Source organism: Coloeus monedula (assembly GCF_965178545.1).
Source record: "Coloeus monedula genome assembly, chromosome: 14".
Classification (NCBI taxonomy): domain Eukaryota; kingdom Metazoa; phylum Chordata; class Aves; order Passeriformes; family Corvidae; genus Coloeus; species Coloeus monedula.
The window spans coordinates 3,160,819-3,186,557 of record NC_138794.1 but is presented as its reverse complement, the minus strand read 5'-3'; the positions used below and the strand labels follow the sequence as shown (position 1 = coordinate 3,186,557).

The 25,739-nt window shown below is 41.4% G+C and overlaps 1 protein-coding gene across 2 annotated transcripts in view; it reads right to left on the bottom strand.

The window, feature by feature from the left end:
• TRPM7 (transient receptor potential cation channel subfamily M member 7) overlaps positions 1-17,726 on the bottom strand; it is a 52,609-nt gene extending 34,883 nt beyond the window's left edge. For both annotated transcript variants that reach the window (XM_082290733.1, XM_082290734.1), the window contains exon 1: positions 17,474-17,726. In XM_082290733.1, the coding sequence (XP_082146859.1) occupies positions 17,474-17,476 (3 nt within the window). In that variant the 5' untranslated portion in view covers positions 17,477-17,726. The remainder of the gene's footprint in view (positions 1-17,473) is intronic.
• Positions 17,727-25,739: the final 8,013 nt, after the last annotated feature.

Below are 25,739 nucleotides of genomic sequence, written 5' to 3'. Positions count from 1 at the left end.
ATTTGCTAATTCTAGAGTCTTGTTTTGAGAGGGAAAAAGAAAAAAAAAGGAAAAAAAAAAAAGAAAATACAAACCAAGAAGAGAAGAGAACTGAGTGAAAGACACTTCCCATAAATGGGTAAAAATCACATTAAAAACGTAGGAAGTATTGCCTTCCATGTAAATAAGAACTATTATTACATAATGCTCCCGCGATGACCAGAAAAAGGAAGATGATATGAGGACACTGTTAAGTATAAATGAGTTGCAGCAATTACCTCTAAGAAATACTTCCTCATCAGCTGAAGATAAAGTTAAAATAGGAGATAAAGTCAGAAGTCAAAAATCAATGTGAGTTATCAGACTGTTTTAGAAAAATTGCCTACTCTTATTAAAGCTTTTTCATCATCGGAGCAGGATACACAACTCCACCTCCCAAACTCTGCTTCCAGCAACAGGCAGCTCCTGTTGCTCCCAGTGCTGTTTTCCCAGTGTATTTTTAGAAGATGCACTTTACACCATGGTTATGGGTAACATGGGTCAGGAGCCTTTTAGCAAAAAGCACAAGTAGTATCAACATAATAGAGAGCTACTTTTCAACTATTTACTTTCTTTCCTCTCAAAATGGCATCTTGTGGAAAAAACCCTTACTTTCCCATATTCTTTCCTGTGCATTCTCAATCTCTCAAGCGAAATAAAATTTAAGACTTACAAGAAAAATTTTAATACCATTTATATTACTCAAAAATTACCTTCACTTTTCCTTTCAGGTGAGCCTATGAAAATTTCACCACATTAAGACCTCTTAGCAGATAGTGCTGGCAGGATCTTATCTATACATATAATAATTCTTAACTTTTACCTTTTTTGGAAGGGGTGCAACAGTAACTACTAACTCCTCATCCCGAGGAGGCCAACAAGGCTTTTGCACAGACTTTAAGCTGTAGGTTTTATAGGATACCTCATTCTGGTTGTACATTTCTGAGCAGACAAAGTTCACTGTGTCTTTCAGTACTTCTGAAAGAACTTCAAGAAGCAGAAAGCACTTCACTTTGGTTCAATAACCTAGAAGAGAGATACTCACCCTGGGATCATGATTAAAGGAAATACTGTACACTATTTTAAATAAATATGTCCTCTCCCAACAGTTTCACCAATGCTGAAATAATTTTAATTGCTATTTGAAACAAAACTTACACAAGTACTTGCTGAACTACAAACTCAAGAGAACATGCCCAACACTATTTACAACTTCTGGAAGTATCTAAATGCCAAGATAATCCCATGGCCTTTTATAACAGGTGGAAGTTTTATCATAGCCATTTTAATATCAGCTGTGTTTGATTCAGCAGTAGCATTAACACTCCAAAGCTCTGATAACAGAGATTATTTAAATGCACCTGCTCAAGATTTATATGTTATCTTTACTGAAATTCATACTGGATAACTTCAGCAAGTCTGTTTGTAGAATGAAACTTTACCACAAACTATAATTTAAGGCTTTGCATATAGCAAGTGAAAAAAAAATTTTCAAAAAAAGAAACTATCACCAAAGTACAGTATGAGATCAGGTCTCAGAAATAAAAACCAACCACCTACCCACTCTCCCCCCTTCAGTTCATATGCTTATAAGAGCCTCTCATTCAACATATTTGAGTAAGAAGACAATTAAGTTCTAGCAATTGATGCACAACAGCACGGCAAAGCCTTATCAAGCTATTGTGAAATTTTCGAAGTTTATTCAACAAGCTTGGTCTGAATTATTTTCTCTGTAGAAAGTAAGCCTGCCTGCTTGGCAAGATCTCAAAATGACTTGCATGATTTTCAATTAACACAAATACGGCAGGTATAAATAATATTTGTAGCTTACAATCCTGAACTTCTTCATGCATAAAGGGATCCCTGTTTATTTTTTGTACTCTTTTGTGATACTGTATACTGTAGTAAGATCATAAGTTACAATATTGTAACAATATTTGTTACAAAACTAAAATTTAACTTTTCCCAACTGTATCGCCCTGGAGCCTGCAACAGTGCATACCAAGTTCTCCTGACAATTTTGTTTTTCTGTAAAGCTCCCCACTGAATCAGGAAACTGACCTGAATTAAAAAATAATTTGCCAAACTGTGACCTCTGTGGAGGGCTGATAATGGGGATTTCAGTTACTGATTGCATAGACTGAGCTTCAAATTTAGAAGTCGTATCACTTTCTACACCATCTCCCATTTCATCTTTCAAATCTCTGCTTACACCATATGGCAGTTCAACACATGCAATACTTTCTAAAGGAGAAGATCTGCCAATTTTATTTGTCCTTTATTTAAAAATTAATATAGACTCTATATTCTTTCTCCACTGCCTCAAATTTTCCAAAAAGTTCATTTTCCATTTGGACAGAAGTAAATACAGGAAAGCTTGAGCAAGCCTGAAAACAAGAAGACACAGTGGAAACTATGTGCAGCAGGAATAGTCGTGCTAGCACTGCCGCAGAGGAGTCCTATCTGTCTAGGTCACTTACAGTCAACAAGATAAATTTCAAAATATTTCTAAGAGACATTCTGTCCTAAGAATGTCCTTTAGCTTGTCTATTCAAGGAATTGTCCACTGACAATGCTCCCAGTTGAAGTTACTGCTTCTTATATAACTATACATACCACACACACTCTTTCTGTGACTTACCAGAGGATCTCTTATCTGAGAAACCCACTCCATTATCCAAACACGTGCTACACCATGGGACTGACCTGTGATCCCTGCCCAGACAACCAACCCTAGCCAAGCACTGGGCTCCTGCAGCTATAGCTGAAAGGCAGAAATTCCAGGCAAACCTCTATCTTACTGCTTTTATGCTCAATACATTGAATAAAGCTAAATAAACCGTGATAAATACAATATCCAATTGGGTTAATGCGTACCAAGTAGTTTAGAATTTACAAAGCTTCTTGTGTAGGAAGACAAACCATAAATAAAATGCACCAAATGAAAATTTTCATGTTTTAATAACATTACAGAGCCTCCTCTACTTAAATAGCTCATTGAAAAGATTTCCAGCAGGCACTTCAAACCCTTAAGGAAGAACCACACCCCAGGTAAAGCACCTGGACTTGTAACTGAATGACACTGAAAACCTGCACCCCAGGACGAGCTGAATAACTAAGCCATTGTGCATGGGGTGGAGAGCTAGCTGAAAGACAGTTATGCCTATCTACCAAAGAAAATACTTCAAATTTTGTATTAAAAATATTAGCAGAGCACAGCTCAGTTCCTCAAGAAACATTTATCATTTGAGGAAACTCTTCGAAACTTCAGCTAACTAAGCAAATAAGCAGATGGAAAGAAAAAAAAAAAAAGTTAGGTAGTTTGATGCCATATATTTGCTAACATTTGTTTTAAACTCTTGGCTCCAGCAAACCCCAGGCATTTAATTTACTTGCTTTCCCTTCAATTTAGTTACAGGCTTCTATAATTTCAGTTTGGGGGTTTTTGTTTTGTTTTACAAAAAGGGGGGGAGAAAACAAAGCATTTAGCCAGCTAGTATTATGAACTATATTTAAAAGACTGACACAGAATAACAGTGCTGTCTGTCCAGAGAACACAAAACACACACAGAGCACCTACAAAACTTGTTCCTGAATCAGCATCTACAGTATCAGTCAACCTCAATTTTTTGTACTAACTTCCATAGAAAATATGGGTAAGTGTAATACTCGAAAGAGGCTCAGATATTATCACAGTGCCAAAAGATATTTATGCAGTGCTTTAATGTATCCCTGTGAAGAATGTCACTCTAAATGAGAAGGACTGGGCTTTAATCTTAATTGTTGTTTAATCCACTATAAATGAAACATTTTTGCAATGATATTTTACCTGCTGCATCAGGATTACTTATTACTCTAGAACCGCTACCAGCTTCATCTACAAGAAAGAGGTGGTTTTTTTTGTTTTTTGGGGTTTTTCCCCCCCCCCAAATGCATTGGAGCATCTCTTGTCACAGAACGTGATGAGCTCAGACAGATAGACCCACCATGCACAAAAAGGTGTCTCTGCTGTGCTGAAGATCCTGTTCTGAACAGAACAGCTCACCAGGCTTCACTGGACTCCTAAGAAAGCAAACTGCTCCAGTTTTCTGGATTGAAAAACTTCTCTAGTGAAAATACTGCTACGGTCCTGAAAATAGACTGTTTGACAGAAAAAAAATTACTGGGTTTACTTTAAGTAAGAACTGTTGAAGCAGGGAAGGAAAGAGGGCAGTCAGAGAAAGCCTTCTGTCAGTTCTGCACATGGGAAGCAGATCTCAAGTGAGCCAGAGAGCAAAGATACGAATCTTCATCTCAATGGCTCCCTCAGTGCTGAAAACAAACCTTCAACAATCCTATTTTTTATTAAACAGTTCAGGAGATTTGCTCTGAACAGATTTCACAGCGATCCAGGTCTCTAACAGAGTAGCTATTGTTTCATCAAGTTCTTCTCTGACGTAATGAAGCCACCACAGAACTCCCTGAATCCACGTGCAGTTTTGGATGCAAAAAGTAATCAGGATTTGTCAAAAGGGATTTCTACAGCTCTCTCAAACTTGATGAAAATTATTCCAATCTGCTATTTGGAGAACAGGCTGTTTTCGTGAGAATTATTTCACCCTGCGATTATAAAGCATATAATTCACGTGTTCAGGGATTCTTTTCCTGCAGATGCATTTAATTAAGAATACTCTAAATTCACATACAGAATTTAGCTATGAAGTGGTGACTTTTAACCCCCATGCACCAGAATAAAACCCACAGACCTAATATTTTTGGTATATTTTTATTACATTTAATCTCAATCCACTTTACTCATATTGTTGGGAAAGTTACCTTCTAACTGCAATACAGGTCTTCCAGAGGGAAATTCAGAGCAAATGCAGCATACCTTAAAATAAATTTATTTATTTATTTAATAAGTGATGGTCCATGCTGTTCTGCAGTTACACCAGCCACCAAATTATTCCTCTTTTTTAGAGAGTATTAAATTTGAAAATGCATATACCATCCATACAAGGCATAAAATAAATATTAATACACACTTAGAAAATATTTCACAACTGATTCTACAGTATGAGATAGCTCAGGTCACCATGGAATGGACCATCAGTTGATTTCAGAAAACAGTCACACACTGGTGCAATTTCAAACTGGCTTTTTCTCAGCTGATATAACAATAAACACCTTCAAAGTTAAATGCCCAATTATAACAGATACAGTAATTAAACTTGCCAAAACCAGAGGCTCCCTGAGACTGTGTCAGCACAGCAGATGGCAAGCTGTTTCTGAACACGCCTTCAGAAAAGCCAAGGGAAAGCAAGGAGAGAAATGCATTTTAATTTTTATTTTCCAGCAACTTTCATTGACAGAATTTGGAATTTTGGTAGGAAAAAGAAAATACAGCAGAAGATAAACCAATTTCATTGCTGTGAGCTAAAGTAAATTGATTTCAGTCTTCCCAACTAATGAAATATCAAGCTCAAAAATTTTAGCCTTGCTAAGGAATCTATAACTTACTTCCTCTGAGCTCACGGACCAATCACATTTTGATGCATTCCATAAAGTATTTCAAAACATATACTGAAGTTATGACCTAGAAACAACAAACTACTGAGTTTTCAAAGGAGATGAAAATAATTCTTTATGCCCTAAAACTTAACATCATGGATGAAAGAAAAGGACAGAAAAGGAGTGTGTGGTTGTAACTACAAGAAATACAGCTACAGCTTTTCAGCCAACATTTTCACTCTTAATATTCACTCTGTTCAAATGAGATTAAAACAAAACAAAAACCAAAGAAGCACGGCAAAGTGCATAGGAATGTTTGCAAGCCTGTCATACAGTGCCTGCTTCTTTCTGATAGGGTCCCTCACTTCAAACCCACTTTTAATTTGGTTTATATGGGTCATTCAACATATCTCAAATCTTTTACATTTTTAAGCATCCAGCCTCCTTTCCCTTCCTTATCCACAGTGATACAACTGTACAGTCTCCATCCCCCTCACCTCTCTCAGCACCAGAGATCTAGCTGCAGTCTGCCATCGCTCTGACCTGACCAGATGCACATTGCCAGCCTACACTCCCTCTTAAATGGGACCAGCAGGAAGGTAGAGTCAGCATTCCTACTCACCAACACACACAGAATGATGCCAAGTCTTTTTACGTCGGTCAAAACATTTCTGTGGGTATGAAGGCTGCTGCCTCTCCCTGGTCCTTTCCACAGGGATGGATGGGACACACTGTGCTGGCTGCTGAAAGCCCTGCACTTCCTGGCTCACCACATCTACTCTACGTGAAAGTATTCGTTTGGTTCATACCTCACATTTCTGGCAAGTGCTGGGCTTACCTTGCACGTGCCACAGAGGGTGTACGAACAGGTAATCCTATAAACTCTGGATTTATTTTGGGAAGGAATGAGGCTTGGAACATGGTTTCAGCAGTAAAGCAACTCACACAGTCTGGATCCGGTTGCTGTCCTCCTCAAGCAACCTCCAGTCCCTTCCCCATTCACACAGGGAATATTAAGTCACAGATGCAAGAAAGGAGGCAGTGGTGGCCACTTCTGGAAATAAAGCAGTGGGAAAGGGCTCATGCAACCAGCCAAATAATTAATCCTGCCCTCAATTTGCTTCTGGTTTGTTCCCTGATGAAAAAACCTCAGCTCTGGCAGCCACTGTTCCTAGACAGCTTTACAGGCAGCAAACCCCCTCACCTCGTGCAAAGGATGTACTTCAGCGATATCTGAGCTGCAGATTTAAGGAAAGTCCTCCCTTTCTAGTCCATGAAGTGCATGAACATCTGATTAATTCAGTATGAGCTGAAGCACATTTCAACTACAAAAGCAAACTGGAAGGGTGGATGCTGTTTGTCCTGCTCTACCACTTTCTGAGCCTGTTCAATTTACAGATCTGACTTATTTTTCATGTCGTACAAAGAAAGACACTTCTCTAGCATCACAGGAAAGATTCTGGTGCCTCCTGACTTAAGTAGGCTATTATTAACTCACTAGAGCAATGGAAACTTGTTATCACTACAGGATTTTTGACATAGCTGGCCTCAGACAACTCACTGAATACATATTAAAAAAAAAAAAGGAATGCCATGTTAATTATGACAGATCAATAGTATTTCTCTGAATAGCATGGGTGAGAAGGAAGAGCAACAGAACATACTAGTGGGCACATGAAATAGGAGACAGCACCAGACCACTGCTAAGGATGATGAAATTTCACAGAACTTACGTTTGTTTAGGCACAGTCGTCTCTGGGAAAACAAATTTATTGTCATAATCTAAACTACTGAAACTAGGAAAGAGGTCCATCAGCAAACACACAACCAAAGACACACCTGAAACAGATCTGGAATTTTGGGTTCTTCCTGCCTGTACACACGTGCACACCAATGTGCCAGTATTTGCTAGGCACAGCAGGGGAAGCAAATGTTTTGGTCAACTTTTTACAGTGATCAGACTTCTTAGGAGATTAGAACAGGCTGGAGAAAGTAGGACGAGCTGGCATAAAAGCAAGCCAAAACAAGAATTTGCTATAGTTCACCTACTGTCAAATTACGAAGACTTAAGCATTTTTAAATACAGCTCATAACAAAGAGCTACTGGATTCAGTTACACTTCCACTGCCTGTCAAGACAAAGCAGCAGCTCTCCTCTCACAGCCAGCTCAGCCTGCAGCTGCTCAGTGCACAATGACTACAGCCCCACCTCGGGGTACAAGTAGCCTGACAGCATTCAAGAGACATCCATGTACCTAAACTCTTATCAGAAGATAAAGTCCCCCACTAAAACTATACAAGTGGTTTCTGTTTTCTACTCCAGAAAAGTGCAAAGAAACTTAACTGGGTTTATTAGAGAAAGGTGAAAGCAGCTAATTACTGTCTGAAATAATATACAATGTTTATTTAGGCACTTTTAAAAATTTCCACCCTCTGTTTTTGAGGGTTGTTTGAGCTTTTGACGCTTTCAGAGACTCTTCTATGTTAAATACCACAAGTCTAAATAATTACTCAGAAACTAAATATATTATTTTTAGAAATAAAGTACCCTTTTTTTTGGTTTGTTGGGGTTTTTTTTTCCCCAGGGTAGGGGAAACAACTAATTAAATGATTAAACAACTTCACATGGAAAATGTTTTCTATTTATGGTAATTTCTTCCAGCACACTAAATTCCAGTAAAACTCACTGATGCTGAGTATATGTGGCACAAAGGCCTGCCTAAGCTGAACTGGACTAATACCTGGGACAGGCTCCTCCCTGGCCTGCTGGAAAAAGAGTGAAGACAATCATTCTAGAGAAACAAAAGACATGAGCAGGGAGGTGGAGGTCCTGGCAAAGCCAAGAAACACAGGAGAAACATTTGCTTTGACAGATGCAATTCTTCAAATTATAAAGTGAGGGTGCAGTCGAAGACAAGCTGAGGAAGTTCCTACTCTGCCCTCCCACCCATTCTCCTGCTACTTCCCCCCCACCTGCAGTTGTGCACTCACCCTTTGGGGAGCTGATTGAGCTCCCTAAGCCAGCACATTACTTTTGGGGGGAAAAGAAAAAAAAGCAGGTAGCTTCAGTGTCAGAATGAACTGATTCAGATGCAAACTGGACGAAAACTAAGGCACAAGAAAGGATCCCATGGCCATGATCAGGCTGGCAACAAGGGAAGTAGGACATCCCCTTTGGTAGCAGAAAGATACTGGGTTGGCAGAAGAGCTGAGCTGATCTAAGCATATTGTCAAGGTACGTCAAAATAATCCCCAAAATCACACAGGCTCTAGGAACCCAGGGGAAGACTGAAGATCTGCCACACAAAAAGATTTTTTTTTTTTCATGCACATGTATCCTGATATTCAGGAAGGAAAGGAAGTTAAGACTATTTCTTTATTTCTCGGAGAGCTGCCAATGAAGCAAGAACATATTGCCTAAGGTCATGTTTTGGAGGGGCAGATGCCCTGCATTTAAGAATAGCACCCATTCTCATCTGGCATTGAAGATTTGTTCTAATTCATGGTATAATTAACATTCAACTAACTCCTAATACATTAATTACTAAAGATTTTTCTTGTCCTATATGCAAGATCTTTATACTTGTGTCAGAAAACCCCCAAAAACCCAGTAATGACACCCAAGAGGATAGTAAAAATGACTAACCTGATCTCAGCAGTGCTAATTGTTCTACATCCTCCTTGAAGGCAGGAAAGAGCTGCTCAGAATCTCCCTTGGTCTCCACTGAGCAAGCCTAGGGACTCACTGCCTAATTAGCTCCTGCAAAAGCCTCCCCCTCTCTGCAAAGTCTACCTGTATTCTTCAGATTGCCTGTGACCAGAAAACATCCTTCTACAACCCAAACCCAGGATTTCTTCTGAAGGCAGAAAAGCTCCACTCTTACACATTTCTACACCAGGAAGAAAGCACAGCCCAAAGCTTCCTGCATCACATTGTCCAGCAAAGTACTGTGATTATACCAGTACCAAATATTTCTCTTGTGGGCCAGAAAGCACCGAGCACAACCAGAGGATAAAGTCACACAATGACTCACTTGTTAGCAGCCTTCAGCACCACAGAATGCTCACCTGTAACACTAGCTGGCAGCCCAAACCAGGACAAGGATGATGAGTGTTTTCTGCCCTCTTTCCCTACATAAGCAACATAAAAAGGGCCACGCTGTTTCACTAAAGCATTTGAAATAATTACAGAGAATTTAAGGGCAAAGAGTCCCGGAGTTGCACACAGAGCAGTAAGATTGATATTGAAAACTGCATGCACACAAAGCATGGGTTTTCTACAGCTGAAAATTTAAAAAAAGATTTTTCTGCATAAGACTTTTATAAAAGAAACCAGGACTGAGACAGACCAATCGTTTAATGAGGCAAAGGCATAAATCCTCATCAAGAGCATTTCTGAAGTTGCACAAATTAGAAGGGCAAAGGTTATTTAAGTGGATATTTCTGTTTTTCAATGCCTCTGGCTGCAAAGCCAGTTGGTGCCAGTTTAAGAGGTAAAAGTCCATCCCAACCTCCACATCTGTGCTGAGTGCCCCTGGCTGAGGCCAGGTGAGTGCTCTCAGGGCTGTCTCCAGGGCCAGCCGGCAGCAAAACCACAAACACCTTCAGCAGCAGTTACGGGGTCAGTAAAGAAGAGCCTGTGAAATCCGGAACAATGAGCCTTTTCCAACTCATTCTGCACCCAGAGGCATTGCCACGCCAGACAGTGATAAGTTCCTAGACAGTTCTCTAGGATATTTGTCAGCTAAGGTATTGGTGATCCATTACTCTTTCCCTAGTGTGAGGTTACTAGCACGAGCAGGAGTTCCTTCAAGATGAATCTCTCTCCAACTTTTTGTCCAAAGATCACCTTCAGCCATGTACTCTTCTAATGCCTTCAGCTGAAGTTTTATTAAATTTGCTGTCTAACAGAATTCTGCAAACTACAGACAATAATGCAGCCAGGGAACACAGGACAAACTGGTAAGACTTCGACATTTAAAACATCATTAACTGCCCCTACTTGTGTAGATTAACTGATTTTTATAATTGAAGAGAAAGTTGATTAACAGTTCTGTAATTACACAACCGGTATTTTTAGGCTCCAATCATGTGTCATTTAAGCACATGCATAATTTAACCTATCCAGGTGACTGAAGTTATGCCTAAAGACTGCATGACCTGCAGCAGCACCAGGGACAGGCTTTGAAAGGAAACAGCTTTGTTAGACTGGCTCTAGCCACAAACCAGAATACAGCATTATGCTCACTCCACAAAGCCAATCTACAAGCAATGTTAACAGTGCTGTACAGCAGCATGACTGTCTTTGAACCTGTCCACATGGCTGCTGTATCTGGCAGATACATTAGCAGAATGCAACTTTGGTTTTTCCTAACTCAAAGAAACAAGTTGAGCTTCCTGAGAAAGTCAAACAAGAATGAGAACAGCACTAAAAAGCAAATATGCTGTATGTTAAGAACACTGAGAAAAGAAATCCAGCAATATTTTGTTACACTAGACAAGTTACCAGCAGTGAATCATTTGCCAACAGAAATAACCTGATGGGAGGGATCAAACTCATCTTCGTGCAGCTCAGTTCAGAGACAGACTGGAGCACAGCACACCTGGTAAAAACAAGTGATCTTGAATCTGTTAGCATGCATTCAGAAAAGCAGGTCAAGAAAAACATCCTCTGTGAACAAAAATTTAGATACAGGAGTGTTCAAGAATAGCTAACATGGGCTTGCAGTACAATTAGACAAGGTCTACAAAGCAATTTGGTTTATACTCTGAAGAGGCCATGGAACCTGACTTGTGCTGGCACAGCTCCATCCATGCCTGTGCACAAGGCTGTGAGACCCAGAAAACATTCATGTACCATGGGTGATACACAGAGTAACCAACACTTCCTAATGCAATAGCACAAACCAAATCTCAGGCACCTTAGAGCAGGATTCAAATTCAGCTTCATAGCTCCTGTCAAGTTTGGGGTGCCACAATCCCATTTTCCTAAGACTCTGCACATGATCCCAACCTATCTCATACCAGCACCAGCAATTATGCAGTCACGTGGAAGCCAAATCAGGGAAATGGCCAACAAAATAATCCGCCAAAAAAAAAAAAGGAAAGGAGGTGGCGAGAAGTTTATTCATTTCAGATCCCCAGGGACTGAGCATACAAGGAAACACAAAGGGACAGGTGAAAGGGTGACAGCCAGGGTCTAGAGGAGTTCAGACTGGATTACAACACACCTTTAAGAAGAGCTTTGGCAGATGTGGGAACAGCTAGCAAAGGGCTTGAACCCATAAACCTGAGGTTATTACCCTACAACATATCTCAAGCACTCCAGGTCAGTCAGAAAAGATATTGTCAATAAAACGAGTAACAGTGGGAAGAACTGGGCTGCTAAATAACACTAGCTCTAAGAGTGCCCCAAGTCTAGAAACTTTCAAGCAATTAGTGCTTGTGAAGTGAAATTTTCCTAACAAAGCATCTAGAAATTAGTTTGCAGAAGGCATAAATGTAGATTTACTTATTAAATTTAAACTCTCAGAGTCAAGTTTTTCAAGTCCACATTTCACAAAAACTGCAGCATTAGAGAAAAAAATCTAGCAGACATTTGGCTAAGAACCATCAGCCGGGGACATCTTGCAAAATTTGACCCAGCATAAGTCAGGGGACTACAAAGAGGTGACAAGAATCAGGCAGATAAGGTAAAGAAAATAAGTACCACTTTGGGTAGAGGTGTGTGAACAAAGCATGGAACAAAATCTGGGATTCAATTACAAAAACCATTGTGTGCTACGACTGACTGAGCTGTAACAGACACTTTCCCAGGCTTTGAGGATTACAGAATTATGAGGAAAGGCTGAACACCTAGATTAAACTAATTTAGAGCTGTAACTGAGAAAGTATTCTCAAGCAAGAATGCTTTAGTGTAACACAGCAAAAATATACTTCAGTAATCACCCAAAAGGTTGCCAGTAAAAAATAAACAAAATGAAAATCAGCAAACCAGAACTTAATTGCAATATGCCGATTCTCAAAAGTACAACTTCTTTCCTTTTTTTTTTTTAATGTCTGCTCTGTTTGGCAGTAAACAATTAAAGGCAGAATCCAATAGCACTGGGAGTCATCCAGACCAGGCTTTAGGACCCATAACTAGGAAACAAAAAGCTTGACAAGGCTCCTTGAAAGAGAGGTCCAGTGCTCTCCATATCAAACAGGCCTCAAATTCTCGCTGTTACAATTACTAGCAGTAAGTCTAGACGTTGGTAAGATCCACATGTGCATAATTTTCACAAACTATGAGCACACAACTACTCTCACTGAAATTGTGTATTGGCCTGGTGCATGCTCTTTGCAAAACACTCGATGTGCATTTAAACAAAATAAGCACTTTGTGTTGGACTGTTTATGATGTAAACTAGGGCTCTCCACTAACAGGCTGAAGATGAAGTCCCAATAAAGCTTGACAGAGGGTTTACAATAGCTGTTTCTGAAGTAGGATGATCTAAAAACATCCGTTGTCCAACTACACACAACAGAGTACTAACTTGATTACTGAATCAGCCTCTAAAATTCTGACTTTGCAGCTGTAGAAAAATCAACAGATATGGTACCACACAACTCTCATGCCGTCCTCCTTGAGCTGAGAACAAATGAAATAAAGATGGGACGACATACATTAACTCAGCAACTGCACATTTGCCATACACACAGAGTGTTCAAACATTTCAGAAAATGTGACAACAAAATGCATGGAATAGCTCGAGTTAGAAAGAGTTTGTACGAGTCTTCAGGAAAGAACTTATACTGCTCTTAATAATATAAAGATTAAATAAACTATGATGCAACTTCTAGGATTTTTATAAGAAATACAGAAGTTCCCATTGTTAAGGTCTAATCCACGCCTACCATTTCAGAAACATCTGAACTTTGCTTAAGTCAAGGGGAAAAAACCGTGTACCTTGTTAACCTTATTTAACGTGCTGTCAGTCTGGTACCATACTATAAATTCTCCTTGCCAACCAACCACATTTGTCTTACAGACTAATCCTGCAACATCCTTATACCACGTGCTGTCCAACCACTTGCCACAGTTAAATATTCTAGTCCTTTCATAAAGCAGCTTTTCGGAACTACCAGCACCACGATTAGCAACACAGTTATTTTACTCCCTGAATTCCCCATATGTTCAGGACATTTTCCACCCAATTTTTGGAAAGAAAAAAAAAATCCTATACAGTTCTTCTCTTGTTTTTTGTATTTCATTATCCCATCAGAAGTTCACTGGCCTTTCCTTCTTGGAAAGAACAGAGGAGTAAGAACTCTCCTCTGCTCACCTAACAGCAATTAAACAACCTGTGTGGCCCCTTCTTCTGTGCAAAATAATGGCTGGGGAGAAAAACAAACTCAGGTTGTTCTGTGGGTCCAGCAAACCTGGCAGTTAAAGAACGTGGCTCACACTCTACATGCTAAGCAAAATATAGGTGTAAAGGCTGAAAGAAACTCACCACTACTCAAGAAAAATAGCATTCCTTCCATCAGTGGAACAGCTGTGATGGAGACTGCTCTTGGAATCCCCGCTGCTGCTCAGGGCTGTGGTCCCACCCAGTTAGGATGCAGCTGGTCAGCTGTTTAATGACTGGCTGCTACCAAAAAGACAAGTCACCTCCTGCACATCCTCCCTCCCCTCCTGCACAGCAGCAGGCATGTGCAGCTAATCCTCTGCTGAGCCAGGCCGGGGAGCAAGGCTAGCCAACACTAAGGTTTTGGGGGTTTACTTTATCTGTTCTTTTGTTAGATTAGTTTTCTATTACTTGAAACACAAAACCACCTATAATTTAAGCATAAGAAAAGCCAAGCTTCCCATAATAAAAATAACAAAAACCAAGGATTAGGTAGATCACTTTCAGTGCTGGCTGTATCACGATACATGACACCATCACCTCCCCGTTCTCATTATGTGAGCAAAAGCAATGGGATTAAATTTAAAAAAAAAAAAAAAAAGACAATAACAAGACTGCAGAGACTACAATAGAGGAAAAAGAAGGCTTCAGGCCAGGGAACACAAAGAAAGTGTGCAACAAACGTTCAGGTTCTACCACAGGTCAAGTGGACTATGCTTTGTAGAACCAATGAAGCACATAGACCCATTTGTAAGGGACCACAGCTATTTGTCAGTGTCAGAGGTAAAAAGTGACATAGCTTTAATAATTACATAAGTATCTTATCCAAATACACACAGAGAATGAAATTATTCAGTAATGTATCTGCTGAAAAGTCAGTTGCTGAAACTTCAGCCACTGAAGGCAAAATGCACCAAGACAGAATTATTCACGGAAACCAGAAACATCACCCCGAAAACAAAACTTCAATTCTGAAAAACACACACATTGATTACACTTAAATTAAACTGACCTTACATTTAAAGGTCAGTTTGCCCTTTAAAAAGTGGGACAAAGTAACAGAACTAATGTTGCTTGTTTAAGAAATTGACATGGCATGTAAATATCGCAGCCAAAGTAGACACTGCTTAAAGAAATTTGGAATTCCAAAAGAAATAAATATCAGTTAAAAAAAAAGACAAAGACATATTTTTCAGGTTAAATATTTTGGCATCAGAAGTATCATTTCACATTGTCTATGTATTTCAAAGCTTTATAATATAGAAATCCATCCTCAAGTCTTTAAGGACTGCAAAATTCTATCATCTCCCTTCACACATGCTTTTTGACAAGTCATCTTAGAGGTTTATTTGCAATATTACTGATGTCAAATCACAAACCAATATAGCCAAACTATTGTGTCAGAGTCAGTTATTTAAGTTCAAAACAATATTGTTTTGTTCAGAAAACTCTCATCGGTCATGACTGTCCACGAGGACTGAATGGTTAACAGAAATGCACCTCATGAATGGGCCATGAAAGAGAAGCATGAAAAATGTGGGTGTTGGTCCAAAGTTTCCAGGAAAGGGAAGCACAGCAAGTGGCAAAGATAACGATGAGAAAAAGAGAGGACTTTGGATGCTGTGGTCTATCACCAGCAGAGCAGAGAAAACTGGGCTGATGTGGTAAGACAAAATGGTAATGCAGCAAGACTAGTTAGGCAGAGCCTCAAGGGACAAGAAAAGAAGTGAAAGTTTAAAACAATGGAGTAACTCTCTTCAAGATAATCCACGTGGGGAGATAGATGATCTGATACAGTATCTTTAAAAGTGAGAGATAACTGTCAAATGCAAGGTGATGTTTCAAGGTGCCTTTGTACAAGTGAACATTACCTTTCCACTGCTGAGCTCAAGCAAACACAAGAAGTATCAAAGTACAACATCAGGAAACTAAGGTACAAACAGTCCAAACCCAGCCTGAACAGCTCCACATGCACAAAGGTTTCCCCCCTTCCTGCCTTGAAATAGCAAAGTCAAGAATGGCCTCATACCAGAAGGTATGAAGGATGATCTAGCAGACACTTATCTCACCCACACAGACACATTTAAAAAAAAAAAGACTGAACAGCCGGAATTGCCACATTGAACAACTCACTCCTTAGAATAATTCCTGATTTAATGTTGGACACCATCCAGCAATTATTCAAAGCTGCTAAATAGTCATGGAGCAGCAGGGAAATTTTTAGCAAAATGAGCTTGCATAAAATGTCTTACATTCAACTCAACCAAAACACCTGTTTAACAGTGGTTTCAAAACATTCGATAAACACATAGCAAATATAAAACGCTGCAAACACTACACTGCCAGAAAGGCTGCTGAGTCTCGAATTTACAAAACTATGATGGTTAAAACCAATCTGTACATTTCTAGGCTATATCAGCACCAAAAAAACCCACCAGAGTTAAACTAAAAAAATGAAACAAAAACCCCCAAACCCCCAAAACTAAAACCAACACCAAAGCACTTCAGCTGAGAAGAGCAAGTACCACATAAGCGGCAGATGCCAAGCACTCTTTTAAGTCAGAATGGAAGGTTGCATTTTCAGCTTCTTCCTAGAGGAGTGCTGGATTCGCAGTTTCTAGAAAAACACAGCCCACATTTCTACACAATTCACAGATATACTCAGAAATGGAAGACTCATAGGCACGAATCCCCGTAGTTTTGAAGAAAATACCGTGAAATAAAACACTTTGTTTAAAATGAAAGCATCTGACTAGAAGTTCAAGCAGACTGTAGAAATCCATGTATTTAGATCTCACACTTATATTTCCAAAATTACTTGAAAGCACTTGATGCGATGAGTCACTCTAAATTCTGTAAATATTAATTAAGGAATAAACTTATATCGATAAAGAACCGTCTAATAGCCAGAATAAAGAGCTGGAATTGAAACCGTGTTTTCTTTGGAGACACTCATACATCCCTTTCTAAGCGTATATACGTTCCCTTACACATAACATGCAGAAACTGCAAAAATCAAACCGGTGTATAGATCAGAAGAGAGAACTGCTGCAGCCCAGAGAACTACACCGTCCACCGTGCGAATTCCGGTATTAGACCAAACCCCCATGACGGACGGAGGCAGCACCGGGAGCACGAACGGAGAGCTCGCGTTTCTGAGCCGTGCGGTGCCTCCGCCGCGGGACCCGGCGCTGCTCGGGACCGGCTGCGGGGCGGCGGCTGCCCCGGCCACCGTGCGAGGAGGGCGGCGGCGGGAGCCTCGCCCCGGCGGCGCGGGGCATTCCCGGCCGGCAGCGCCGGGAGGGCCGGGCCCGCGGGCGGGCGACGAGCGGGAGCCGGCACCGCGGAGCCCGAGCGTCCCCTCCGGCCCGGGGGCGCAGCCCGGCGGGGCCCGTCCTTGCCGCTGGCGGACGGGCAGCGCGGCGGCGGCAGGAGGCGGACCCGGCGGCTCGGGGCGGCCGGGACCCGCAGCAGCCGGCTGGGACAGGTCTGATCCGGCGGTCCCGTCCCTTCCCCCTCCCCGCCGGGCGCACCCGGTCCCGCCGCCGCGGCACCCCCGCACCCCGCGGCTCTCACCATTCTCCTCAGGGCCGGGCTGGGTCTCGACGCCGACTCTGGTTCTCCTCTCGCCGGGCAGCTCCTGCTCGTGGTTCGGCGTCGGCGGTGGCGGGGCCTGTCTCCATCTATCGGGGCTGGGCTCGGCGGCAGCGGAGGGCTGGGTGGGGAGCGGCCGGGCAAGGACGACGCTCCGGGGGCGAAGGGAGGCGCGGGACGCGGAGGACGGCGCTGGTTCGGCTCCGCACCGGGAACCAGGGCTGGCGGCAGTCTCGGCCCGGCGCCTCTTTCTCATAATTGTGCGACTCGGCCGGCGGAGAAGCCGCGGCGCTGCCGCGTCAGCGCGCACCGCCCCCGGGAGGAGGAGGGGGCTGTCGGGGCGGTGCTGCCCGCCCGGGTGCCCTCGGGGAGGGCCGGCCGGGGACGGGATGGGGTTTGTCGGCCTCTCCACATGGAGCGACGAGGCCCCAGCGGGGTCCCGAGATACCCTGAGAAGGTGGCAGTGGCTACAGGCGGGCGGGCGGGCGTGCCGCTCTGTGCTGCTGGTGATGTGAAGGCGGAGATGTTAAAAATGGAGCTTCCCCGGAGAGAAACCCGGCTGGCTGGGAAGGCGCGGTTCGGAGAGCGGCCCCGCACCTCCACAGAGGCATCGGCCGCGCTTCGGGCTGCACGGCGTCCCTGAGGGCACGGAGCGCGCCGCGGCTCCGCTCCCCGGCAGCGAGGGGCACCTCAGCCCGGGCACACCGGAGCCGGCTCCTGCCTGCGGACAGGGACCCGGCCGCACCCCCACACAGAGCAGGGAACAGCGTTAGTTCAGATTCGTTCACGCTTTTCTTGCCAGCCCTGCTCACACATGGCAGTGCCGCCATTAGCACCGCGTCGAAGGCAGCTTCTCACCGGCCCGAGCCGAACTGCAGGAGGAGAGCTCGTTTTGGAGGGAGAACGGAGGGTGCGTTTCTGCCACTTCAGTCAGCTCAGTTCCCAGTTTAGATTAGGAACTGCCCAGGGGAGGAAAACCTTGTCTTTTTTTGTCCCTGTATGCAATCTGCAAACTTGGAGAATCTACCACAAATGAAAAGCCTTATACAATAGTTTCTACTATATATGTCATTATATAGCTTTTGAAATGAACCCTGTGCTTGAGTAGAAAATATTTGTAAGGGAAGAAAGAGAGATTAAGTTTGGCTCAAATTATTTGTGTTCCTTACATTTAAAAAAATTAAAGAGATCCTAGAAAATTCTCCCATCTCTTTAAAATACCATGGCTATACAAGAGCAGTAATTATATATAAACTCAATGCAAACATTGAAAGTAACTTAAAAGCTTTGACTTTTCGTTGTCAGGCCTGATCATTTGTCAGCTGTTGTGAGTTGTTTATCACCTGTCTGCCCTTGCTGCAAAATACCATCATTAATGCCACAATGTTGGGCTGAGCAGACTTGTGCTTACACCTGAACCGTGGGCTTGTGCATCACAGGGTAACAGAGCCCACTCCAGTCATCAGACAGGCACGAGCAAAAATCAAACCAAGCAGTAACTTGCTGCAGCCAGTTTTGCTGCCTTTTATTTTTTTTTAAACAGAACTGTAGATAACAAGAAAAAAAAAAGTTCTTGCATTAACAGCCATTTAGCAGGGCAAGTCCAGCTGTAAATTCTGGTGTCAGAACATCTTTGCTGTGGACAATAGGTGCAAATTTGGGAAGACCCAGCAACTGAGGCATCCAGCTCGAATTAGGGTGTTGCAGGGAGTTCCTCAGCTGCAGGGGAGCTCCTAATGCCTGTTTTAAGTTAACTTCAGAAGAATTTGTGCTATCTTACATAGATATGAAAATCAGGCTCTTAGGACTCTCAATTTCCATAGAAAGGGAAAATTAGGCTTTTCCAGGAAAAACTTAAATGAGTTCTGATTACAAGATCACACACAAAGAGGCTCCATTCACTCTTTTACTGTGTAGAAGTCCCAAGCCTTCTGATCTGCCACTACTTGTTCCTGCCCAGATTCCCATGTGCTAGTTCTTGGCTTAGGGTGCAGGAACAGAAGGAGCAGTGGAAGCTGAGTAGAATTTTTTGGGAAATGGTTCAAGAATCTTCCGAAGTAGAGAAAATGGGGGATTTTTGAATTCTTTAGTTGACAACAGAAAGTATTTCTGAGAAATTACCTCATTCCTGCTTCCTCTCTCCCTCTTCTTCCCTTTCTAATTAATTTATCTAAAACTTATATCCCACATTAAGTTAATGAGTCAGTTCTTCTATGACTACATCCTTCACCTCATCTCACAGCAATATTTGGGCTATACTGATTTGATTCTCATGATTATCATGTTGGCCTCTAAGTTTCATATTTGTAAATCCAAGAGGTAGAAGCAGCAAGAAAATTGGGAAAAAAGTAGCTGAAGGCCAGCCTGGGCATGAATCTTCTCTGGTACAAGCTATTAGTTTAGGAGAACATGTGTAAGGTGAGGAATTTTCATGCCTTGTTTTCCTGTTGATCCTGCAAAACTGTAGAGATCAATATCAAACTGTTTGAGAGTTCAACTGTGATAAGCTCAGATGGAGAGAGCACATTCTTTCATGGGAACAGCTTGTGATGAAAATGAAAGGAAGATGAGTCATCAACATCCTCTGCCTCATGCTGTCTGGGGGAGCGTGAGCCTTCAGTGCTGTGGAGGCAGGACACAGCACCACAGTGAAATTCATCCCTGTGACCTGGCAGTGATGGCACACGGCCTAAGGAAGTCACTTTATATCCTCTTACTACCTTGATCAGCCATACAGACAGAACATGGCATGATTTGACCCTAAGCTAGCAGAGTTAGTAATTCACAAGGTGAATTCTTGTACATTCAGATGTTAAATCTTGTAAATCACTGTACAGTAGGATAAATATTTGCTACTTGTCATGCTAAGCATTACCTTTCAATCACACCAAAAGTCAACTCAAAATTCCTCTGCTATCTCCTTCCAAATCAACAGCTGTCAGCTGCAAATGACAAGGAAAAAATGAAGCATTATTTTATACCCAATGGCATTTAAGGACCTTTAACCTGAAGCAAGCTTCTGCAATCTCAGATTGAATATAACTGGTTTAAACAAAACTCCTTTTGTTATGCGGTTCCCATATCTCATTTTTATATCTCAAACCAAGCTATCAGTCTGTCCTTGACATGTTGAGTTTATTAGGTAATCATCTCTAGAACTAGTAAAGTTTGTGATGTCAACCCCACTAGGTTTTACATCCCATTAAACCAGCTGTAACTCGATCTCACTGTAAGTTCTAAACAATAAGGAACGTCTCTTAGGAAGCCCTTATCTCAATATTGCAATATCCACTAGCCAGGATGCTGCTGTTTGATTGCTCACCCTCACATGGATGAAATACTGACTCATGCATAGAAAAACACCACAGCATTCTTCTTGATGAGAAATTAAATGAGTTACCATTAAATGAAAGTAACCTGGTTTTGACTTTGTTTGACACTGTAAAAAGTTTTACCAGATATGTGCTGTTATTCTGCAGTTTTTCAAAATAATTGCTGGAGTTCAAGTAGTTAAATAAGTTGCAAATGCTAACTGATAAGGAGATCTAGTTAATGTCCCTCTGAAGGTCAAACAGATTCTGTGTAGAAAACATTTTTTTTGTCCCATAATGAAGTAATCTGTGGCAGGAAAAGAGTTAGTATTTGTTCACTTTTCATATTTTTGAAACAGGGGTGAATTCTTCCAAATGCCTTATTCTTTTTTTGGCCACAGGTTTGTACTTTTCCAATTTACCCAGGTAAATAATTTCTCCAGCTACAGCTGTAGTGGCAGCTCAGCAGTTTACATTCTAACTGCTACTCCTGAAAACTGAAGATAGCTTTTTTCCCATGTGGAAGTTTAAGATTTGTCAGTTAAGGCAAAAAACATACAATGACACAGGTTAATGGGATCTGTAAGTCCCCCCCATTTTTTGTGAAAGTTTTTCTAGTGCTGATGTTGCTGATTTTTTGTGAAAACAGTTGTCCAATACCTTTCCTACAATATACCAAATAACATTACAAACACACAACTTGGCAGCAATTCAGAATATACTGTTTCAGAATAGGATGAAGTACAAACAGCTAGGAGGAGGCTTCTTGCCATTGAAACTAGGGAAAATAAAATGTAGAAAATGTGTAACCTCACAATTTTTAAATTGTTTAGTAATTTTGGTTACTTTGGTAGTCTGTGGTACATCCCAGAGTCACACATCTTATGACGAGGTCCCAAAGCTTTAGTAATCTTTTTGCATTATAGCAAGATTCCTTAAAGGCAAAAAGTAGTTAGGCTAAGTAGTGTGTTAGCTTTAACAGCTGACAAGATATATTCCCTCAAAAGAAACAAGTGTAAAGAAAGAGGTCATAAAATCCAAGGTAAATTCAAGATATACCAGGAGAAGAATAATGAACAAAATATTAAATTTTGCATATTTAACAGTCATTAAACAAATTATCTCCTGTGACTAATTTATACTCCAATCTCACAGACAATGGATGTCTTTAAATTAAAGTAACAAAACCTCTCAGGTATTAAAATCAATGAAATAACATTGGCATCTTAGTGTGCCACACAGCCCCAGAGAGGGAAGATGGAGGTGGCATGGCTTTGGAGATAAGAGAGCTGATCTGCTATCACCTGAAGGCCACCAGTGCAGTTCAGCTCCTCTCTAACAACTCTGCATTTAGGTGTTAACTAAGGGCCAGGGCATAATGTCAGCCACTGACTTTGCAACACAGATGCAGGGAATGGTATGTGAGGCTTCTCAGTTTTTCAGTGCTTTGCTGGGAATGGCAAATCACCACTAACACTAGGAAAGGACTGTAGGGTGGCTTTCTGATGGCAGCACAAAGGGCCCAATGGCCAAACACACCAAGCTCAGAGTGCAAAACCAGTTACTCCAGTTCAACTTTGTGCTAGGAGTTGTCGCATCCAAATTAGGCAACTGAGAGTGTGGGTTTTCCAGTTTTAAAATTGGCATTAAAGATATTCTGTAGTAATAGGAAGGGATGTCAAGTTGATGAGGTAATTGAGCACATGCAATTCTGAATGTTCTTTTACATGCTCCATGAGTGCACAAAAAGACATACATTACCCAAACCCATCATCTAAAGTAGAATGTAAGCACATCCTGTATTTGGGAATATGATACCTTACTTCCTGCTCAGAAAACTGAGAGCTTAACCAACACAGGCCACAGACTTGCACAAAACTGCCAAGGGTGTGCCTCCACACATCTCTACTTAGATGTGCAAAATCAGTAGCTGCCAGGAACTGTATGGGTACATTTACAACATAATGGTGACCCTTTGCAAGATTTTATCAGTGCCTGCCTTTAAAAATATAACTAAAATGACTTTATCCCAGTTTTGTTCCTTTTGAACTTTCTCCTCCCATTAACTTTTTAGAATTTTTAAAGCTTGCCTGTGAAAATTGTTTCTGCTGCAATCTTTGAGCCCACAAATTCTTGTGTTTTCATGTGTTAGCAGCTGAGCAGATGGTCAGGCAGTGAGGTGATCCATGTGCAAGAAACAGATGTGCAGCATCTCCTTCCAGGACTGTGCTGCTTGAACCAGCAGGGAAAGCAACAGCAGCTGAAGGTACCTGAATTTTACCAACTAGAGAAAGTTCACAGTGCTCTGCTTCTTGGTGTTTTGGGGTTTTTTAAAATCCAGGGATAGGTAACTCATAATCAAAATGTAAAACTTTAGGTGACTCTATACAGGGGCAGGTCTTAATTGTCCAATTTGAAATTCTTATTTGACAGTGACCATGACAGAACTGTCACTTTGTCCTGTGGAAGCTTGCTCTTCCATTTCTTAGAGAAGGAGGTACCAGTGGGTGTGCATTTGCTCTTGGTTCCACTGTTACTATAATGTAAATTTACTTAATTTTGAAATCAGCTCCCACAGAAATGGTCATCTACTAGATAAATATCTGTTTGCTAATTTTCTGTAGTCAGGTGCTTTAAATCCATGAGGATGGATCAGTTCTCCAGCATAAGTTTCCATTACCTTTTGAAAGAAACATTTAATCAAAAGGAGACCACTGTTATTGTAGCTTTGACAGGGACACATCAGAACAAAGGTGGAAATTAAATTAACTGAGCTATTGTTGAACTTTTAAATGTACCAATCCTGTCGAATTTCCTTGTATTCCAAAGCGTGTCCAATACCCAAGTTTACATATTCTGGCAGCCTTTCTGCAAAATATGGGGAGAACCAGCATGAGCACATTTCAGCCTCTGATGGAACTGCAAAAACCCTTACACGTTTTGTTTGCAAATCTAAGCCTGGCAGTTATATCAACATGAATGCAACTCCAGAAAATCAGTGGGACCACAACACAGACAAGGATGTGCAGAAGATCAGCTTGTTTTAAGTTCCTGCTACTGGCAGCTGAGCTGGCGGGCACGATGGCTGTGTTTGTTTTCGTAGTCCAAAAGATTAAACCTCCACATTATTGGTCTCCATACTGGAACTGAGGAACATATTATTGTCCAAAATAAAGTAATCTGCAAAGACACTTCAAATCACGCTGGTACTGCTCCAAATAGAAAAGAGGAGGAAAGAAATGAGGTCCTATGTTCATGAGCAAGGAGAGAGAACAGAAACCAGACAGCAGAATACCCATGAGCACACCCCTAACAAAAAGCTGGAAGCTCTTTGATCTAAACACTTTCTTGGTTAAAAGGTCTTTGAGCTGCAAGCAAAAACCTATTCTCAGCTATTTGATGTCCTCAGTATTCAGGGAAACAGGATCTTGCACATTCTTTATCAATAAGAGGAATTCCAGAGATACCTGAGCCTCCACCATCAACCTCTCTCAAGAACACAAAACCTTGAACTTTGATTGCTCACTACTGACAAAAAGGGTAACAGTCTGAGTCGCCCTTCTTCTTTCCTCAAGAATTGTAGAGATAAAGCATTCACCCAGAATATGTGCTGTATGGGCTACTTGAAAACAAAACAGTGCTGTAACTTCTGAAAGCATTAGAAATCCAAAGACAATTTTTAAATATACTTAAATCTAACAGTTTGGTATAGGTAAATTATTCCAAATGGAAGAAAAAAAAAATCAAACCCATATTATGGTGATAAAATTTGAGTTCTTCCATGAAGAAAAAAACCTGCAGATTAGTGAAGCTGGAAAACAAGCAAAAAAACCCCACCTTCACAACCAGACCAGTAGAGGTGGAATGCTCCTCTGCAGGTTGCCTAGTTCCACCCCCCTGCTCAGAGCAGGCTGCCAGGCCTGTGGCCACTTGTATTTTGTCTGTCTCCAAGGATGGAGACTCTACCACCTCTGTGTGCAACCTGTGCCAGTGCTTGACCACACTCATAGGGAAAAGCTTATTCTTGTGTCTAAATGGAATTGTGTTGTAAAGACTGGACTGATCAAAACTGTTAAGCATCCCCTTCCTTATAAGAAACTGCCTCTTCTCACAATGTTGAGATTTACAGTTTTGCCAGTGTGCCAAACGGAACAGCCTTAATAATGGAATGCTTGGGGAACAGACAGTGAAAAACAAGTTTGCTGATTGCAGCTGTGTCTGTTCTTCTTAACTTCTACTTTTTAAAATAAGTAAATTCAAAGAGCATTTTGGAGAGTTTTGTCCCCATTAAGCAGTCCATTACTGTGACTCAAAGCTACTGGAACCTCCAGTGTACAAGCAGAAGAGACTTAAAATACCTCAAAACATGTTACATACAAAACACACCATCACAGGGCTGTAGGGATGTCTCAAGGATCACATATCAAGTGCACTCAGGTTCAGTGATTTTTTCTTTTTCCTTGCCAACATTTCCAACCCAGCCCAGGTTTCAAGTCTGAGGCTTGGCTGTTTCTTGCCCTCATGGCTAAGTACCTTCAGCTGAAGATGCCTCTACAGCACTACTTCCTGGCTGACTGCAGGGAGCTTGTTTCCACTGAGAAGTTTGCAGCTGCTAAGTTTCCAGCTCACTGTTTCTCTGGTGTACTTTCACCGAGCCTCAGCACTAACAGCTGTACAACAAGCATTTACTGAGCCAGACCAGGAAAACAGATGTAGCTCAATTCACTTCAGTTCCTCTCTCTGCATCCCAGGGGAAAAAAAAAAAAATAGAGAAAAGCAATGTACCAAACCCATCATACAGGTACTTACTAACAGAATGATACATTGAGAAAAACTGCAACTACATATTTATGGGGATGTATTATGGATTTTTAATTTACTTGGTATTATGAAGTGTTAACTGTTTTGCCATGAACAATCACAGTAAGAAAAGGATG